Genomic DNA, 6275 nt, shown 5'->3' with positions numbered 1-6275 from the left:
CAATGCGGACGATAAGCCTAAAAAAAAGTAGTTTTAAGATATGAAATCCGAATTTGGTGGTTCAAAAGGGTACTAATCAAGGGGTAAACTACATCAGTAGTATTCTAACATATAGGGGGTCTCAAAACACTAATCAAAACAAGACATCAAGATCCAAATTAGGAAACAAAAAGTTACCATAATTAGATCAACCATGGATCTTGATGAATTCGAAATAGAAATAAAAGACAAGAACAATAGGAGGATGGATCATTGCTTCAGGTAAAGGTATCATGAAAACATACTTAGATCTTCAAGGAAATAGGCTTAAAAGCATAAATCTAAATAAGGAAACAAAACCTACCATATATGTAACTACCATGATTCATGAAGAACACATAGTATGGTAGAAGAGAAACAACTAGAGATTGATAGATCATGGATCATGAAAAGAAAACACAGCAATTAACTACTAACATGATCAATATAGAAGATCCAAGGAGATCAGAATTCAAATCAGAAGTTTAGCAAAGATTAGATCATGGTTTGATAATGATTCCTTCAAAAGCTTGCAATGATCATGGTTAAGATCATTGTTCTAGCCTCAAATCCTTAGGATGATCATGAGAGACAAGTCCAGAGATGTTTGCAACAGAGAATGCAGCATCTCCTCTACTGTCTCAACTCAAAAAGGAAAGCAAATCAGAGATGGAGGAGAAGAAGAGAGTGTAGACATACCTTTTGACGAAAAAGAAGAGTTTCGACGAAGATCCGTCAAGAAAATCACCAAGGATGCAAGGGAGATGACTTGCAGAGGTCTTTGGTTCGTTCCAAAGAGTTTGGAGGCAGCAAATACGAAGTGGACTTGAGATTGGACTTAAATAGAGCAAGAAAAACCTAATTGCCAAAGACAACACTCATTGGTCGAGTGGATTGGTCGACTGGCCCAGTCGACCAATCAGTCAACCAATGCTGACGACAAATCCAAAACAGGGAATTGAAGGCCCAGATCAAATCCAATCCTAAAGGGGTTTTGCACACATGTCAAGTGACTTACCTAATAGGTAGAAATGCCTTCAAACCAAGATAGAGAGCACTCCAAGTCCATCAGCTAATCCGATCTTCATCAAGATTCAGTTTCCATAAATAGAACTTCATCATCAACTTTCATGGATTCAAAGCTAGACACCAAGTCCTCCACTGGGATGGCCCAAAGCTGACTTCTTACTTTACTTCGGGTCATCGGCCCCCCTCCCACCATTTTCCCGGGTCCGGGGTTGGGGGGTGTTTTCGCTCGCCCGGGGGTGGGGGAGGGGGGGGGGTTTACTCAAATATTCACACCCCGATGGGGTGGTGGGGGGGTGGGGTTGGACCCCCACGGAGGGGGCGAGGTTTTTTTTTTTTTTCGTGCTTTTTTTGTTGTTTTTTTTTGGGGGGGGCGGTGCGTATTGCATGTTATCTCAAAATCAGGTCCCCTACACCAGCTTTGGAGGATTAGACCCCGTTTGAAGCATTGTTTGGTAGAGTGTTTGGTTGTGAGGCATATGTGCATGTGCCAAAGGAGAAAAGAAACAAGTTTGATATGAAGTCAGAGAAATGCATCTTTATTGGGTACAAGGATGGTATGAAGAGATATAAGTTGTGGAATCCAAAAACTAGATGCATCTCTTACAATAGAGATATTGTGTTCAGATAATTAAATTTGAATCAGATTTTTCCAGATGCTCTAGAAAGGCCACAGACAGTAACATTGGATGTGGGCTTTGAAGAACAGTCAATTAACACACAAAGTGGAGCAGAAAATTCAGATTTTGCATCTGTCGAACCTAATGAGACAGAGGATATAGATTTTGAAATAGAAGTTGAGGCTGAGGTTGAAGTAGTAGCTGGTCCAGGGTTAAGGAGATCCACAAGGGAGAGAAGACTATCAGAGAGGTATACACCTGATTACTATATCATTTATGCCAGTAATGATAACTATGCCATGAATATCATAGGTGACGATCCAAGCACAGTAAAGCAAGCTAGAAGCTCAGATGATTTCAAACAGAGAAAAAGGTTGGTGCAAATGGGTGTTTAAGAAAAAGGTTGGTGCAAATGGGGAGATAAAACACTACAAAGCTCGGTTGGTTGAAAATGAATACTCTCAGATAGAAGGGGTTGATTATGGTGACATATTTTCACCAGTTGCAAAATTAAATTCCATACGACTTGTTCTATTTGTCACAGCTACATATAATTTGGAGGTGGAGTAGCTGGATGTAAGGATCGCATTCCTCTATGGTGATTTGGAAGAGGATATCTATGATGAAGCGACGAGGGGGTTTGTGGTAAGAGGAAATGAAGACTTAGTGTGCAAGTTAAATAAGTCTTTGTATGGCTTGCAACAGTCTCCCAGGATGTGGTATCAGAAATTTGACTCATATGTCTTGAAGCTTGGGTTTGATTGTTGTGATGTTGGTCATTGTGCCTATGTAAAAAGGTTAGAAAGTAACTTTGTTATTCTAACCTTGTATGTAAATGATATGTTGCTTGTTAGGAACAATATGAAGATGATTGGCATAGTTAAAGGACTTCTAGCAGAGTAGTTTGAGATGAAAGATTTCGGCCCAGCAAATCTAATTTTGGGGATGTAGATTGAGAGGGACTGTGAAAAAGGAAGGTTGTGGTTGAATCAAAAGCAATATATTAAAAATGTTCTGAAGAAAATTCAATATGTCAGATTGCAAGCCAGTAAAAACTCCCATGTCTACAGGTTGTAAGTTATCAACTCTCCAGTGCCCCAAGACTGAAAAGGAGGAAGAAGAGATGGCATCAATTTCCTATGCAAGTGTTGTTGGAGTTTGATGTACGCCATGATTTGTACTCGTCCAGATATTGTCCAAGCAATGGGAGTATTGAGCAGATATATGTCCAAACCAGGGAAAGAGCATTGGATGGCAGTGAAGCGTGTTTCGCTATCTTCGCTGTACATTTGATTTTGAGTTATGCTATGAAGGCATGAAGAGCTCAAAGGGTCAGCCACCATTAGAGCTACAATGCTCAATGGATGCTGACTGGGGAGGTGACATTGATAGTAGAAGATCTACCAGTGGATATGTTGTTTCCTTATTTGGCAGAACTATCAGTTTGATGAGCAAGAGGCAAAGCACAATTGCCTTATCTATTATAGAGGCAGAGTACATGGCCTTGATACATGTTGCCAAGGAAGTGATTTGGCTGCGTAAGTTGTGTAAAGAGCTTGGTTTTACACAAGGTGGACTAACAGTTAGGTGTGAAAGTCAGAGTGCTATATTCTTGGCTAAAAACCCAGGTTTTCATGCAAGGACCAAGCATATCAGCATATGATACCATTTTATAAGAGAGAAGATAGAACAAAAGGTTGTGATGCTAGAGAAAATTGGCACAAAAGTAAATAGTGCTGATTTTCTTACCAAGGCAGTGAGTTCTGAGAAGTTTGAATGGTGTACAACTGCTTTGGGTTTGAAGAAGCATGTAAAACATTTGCCAAGTGAGAGATTGTTGAGTATGGCTCGTGCTTCACATTGTGTCGTAGACTGACATGGGGATCCCGCTACCCGGTGAGCAGGCAGGCGTCTTGTATTCTAGGGATCCATGTAATTATAGTTGTAATTGAAACAGGATTTGGGTATTGGGTTAAAGTTGTAATTATATTGGGATTAGGTTTTAGGTTTCCATATAAATAGTCTCTATGGGATAACCTAAGAAAAAAAAGAGGCAAATGATAACATTTTGTGAGTGTGAGAGTGGTGTGAGGTTTTTTGAAATAATGAAACTTTTTTTCTCTCTAGTGGATGTAGGCAATGTTTTGCCGAACCATGTTAAATTCATTTTGTGTGTTTTTGCTTGTGTTTCTTCTCTGTTTGTGATTGTGCATCCATTGTCCCTAACAAAAACAAACGTGCACAAGTACTCAAACCATTCCACATTTTTAACTTGAACTAAATGATGCAAAGTTGGGAAACTTAGCAAGATGCTTTGCAAACATGGTACCCTCTATTAGCATAAACTTTAGGATGAAAACTTGAAAAATTTGAAATGCAAACGTAAGTACTCAAACTAAGGACATGGGTTTGATCTCCAGTTTGTGGAACTAGCTACGGTACATGGAAGATCTGTTGCAAGGTATTTGTCATTTCCAAATAACACCCACCAAATATCAGAATAATCGATGGCATACAAGAGATTCTATCTGATTAAATCTGCAGTCACGAAGCTAACCTGCTAACCCATGTCAAGGCTAAACCCATCGAAAATCTAGTCATATCAACATTCCTCAGGTCACACTTCATTGAGCCAACAATCCAATACTACCCCCACCAACTAAAAGAAAACTCAAGAAATGAGGAGCCCAGATTGATGGCACAATAATTACTAATTCCCATGCCATCAAAATTGCTAATCCCGTCATTATTTCAGTACTACACATAGTCAAGGAAGCCAATAATCACATCTCCACCTCACTTGATGTAAATATAGTAAACAATAATAACAGTCACTTGGAATCTTACCTGCTCTGCTTTGTAAGATTCTACACAGAAGCCTGACTTAAGTATCACATTATCTTCGGTCCGAAATTGTTTCTGAAAGCAACAGATTGGCATCGTTGCCGGAAAACAAAGACTATTCTACAGCAACCCAGTTCCTAATTTCAATTCTCGAATATGTCTAGAACAAAAACCCACAACATCCAGCCAGATACCTGAATCATGGAGGCTATTCAAGTCATGAATAGGATTATTAGAGCTCAAAAAGTCAGTTAGCAATCTCAATTCATGAATATGTCTGGAACAAGAGCAAACCCATTAACATCCAGCGAGATCTCTAAATCATGGAAGCTGTTCAAGTCACGAACAGAATTATCAGGAGCTCCAAATATTAATCTGGTTGGTCCGAATGCTCTCTGTACAGAGTTTTCTCTCTTATAGGCTGCCCTCAGGTGAGCATCAAATCAAGCTGGGACCTGTTCTCCTGGTTGATGACATCAAGGAAGACGGGATCTACGACAACGTGACTCTCAACGTGGACATTGAAGCCGTGGGCAAACCAGAGCAACTTGGCGGTGCCGGTGATGTCCACGGTGGCGTCCATGATCATTTCCCGTCGGGCGAGGTCTGAGAGGAAGCGGGAGGCGTGGTGGGAGACGAGTTCGAGGCCGTCGAGTCTTGCAGGTAAGCGCAGCAGCTGACAAGACTTGGCAGGTTGGGAGCCGGCGTGTACTTGGGCAGAGCCCAGCAAGGAACCGTCGTAGATGATGGACATAGCAGTGGAGGAGTAGTCGATAGGGACGAGATTGGGGTTGGTGACGTGAACCGTGAGGATGAGTTCGGCGTCGACCACGGGGAAGTTGAGCTTGAAGGAGTTGAGAGTGATGGAGACCAGATGGAAAGTGGGATCCCTTGGCTTCCCCAGTATGATTGCTGTTGCCGCTGTCGCTGATGCCGCCCCGATTAGTGCCGAGCTCCAGCTCCAATTTGTGTCCTTTCTCTTCGTGCTCATGATTTGGTTACATGTCTGACTTTACAGGAATACAATCTATTTCTCCCTGCAGATTACAGAGACTTGGTCTTGCTTCTGTTCCGCTAAGGACTCCGAAGAGAGGGATGTACTCCTTGTGGGGTAAAGGAAATGTTGACAATTTCCTCCCTTTTCATTAAGGGATTTAGGATAGTACGGCAGATATTCAAATAGGATGCGCGTATGTTATCTCGTTGGTATCTTAAATGGTTTGTCTCATCTATTTTCAACCTTACATCAACATTCAAGTATGGATAACAACATCATCTTGAAAAATAACAAATAAAAAAGAAAGTCAGTTTCCATGTGTCAAAACTTGTAAATGCTTCACACGAATCATCTATGAGCTGTCTTCAGGGTTCTCTTTAGAAACAAATCATCTAAATGCTTAAATTTTATATTAAAAAAAAAATTTAAATCTTCACACGAGTATGATATATATTGTTTGTTACCACAAAATTGTCAACTGGTGGTCCAGTTCAATGATGAATCCGGATAGAATAAATGGTAAAAATAAAATTGGTTCAGAGTTGGCCTAGGCTAACGACTAGTTTACTAGGTCACTAAAAAAATTTTCTGGTGCTTCTAGCTTCAAAAAGTAGAAAAATTAAAGAAAATGTAAATGATAAGGCTCTGAATTCAAATTCAAACTCTTGGAGTTCCAAGAAACAACCCACTATGACCCGCTCTTCTACAAAATCTGAGTACAAATGGGTTGCTAATGCTACCATTGAGCTAATATGGTTACGTCAACTACT

At 40.4% G+C, this 6275-nt stretch overlaps 1 protein-coding gene across 1 annotated transcript; it reads right to left on the bottom strand.

Annotated features, from left to right (window-relative positions):
* Positions 1 to 2340: 2340 nt before the first annotated feature.
* Positions 2341 to 5653, bottom strand: LOC148999007 (Late embryogenesis abundant (LEA) hydroxyproline-rich glycoprotein family). Its single transcript, XM_089141540.1, has one exon. The coding sequence runs from the start codon at positions 5497 to 5499 to the stop codon at positions 4936 to 4938; it is 564 nt and encodes a 187-aa protein (XP_088997666.1). The 5' UTR covers positions 5500 to 5653; the 3' UTR covers positions 2341 to 4935.
* Positions 5654 to 6275: the final 622 nt, after the last annotated feature.

This window comes from Hakea prostrata, unplaced genomic scaffold, assembly GCF_041222555.1.
Source record: "Hakea prostrata isolate BN-2017 unplaced genomic scaffold, UWA_Hpros_2 contig_70, whole genome shotgun sequence".
Classification (NCBI taxonomy): domain Eukaryota; kingdom Viridiplantae; phylum Streptophyta; class Magnoliopsida; order Proteales; family Proteaceae; genus Hakea; species Hakea prostrata.
Note: the sequence above shows the minus strand (reverse complement) of the source record. Positions and strands in the feature narration are given on the sequence as shown.

Coding starts and splice junctions, on each gene's coding strand:
- LOC148999007 (XM_089141540.1), bottom strand. CDS start 5,499: ATGAGCACGAAGAGAAAGGACACAAATTGGAGCTGGAGCTCGGCACTA.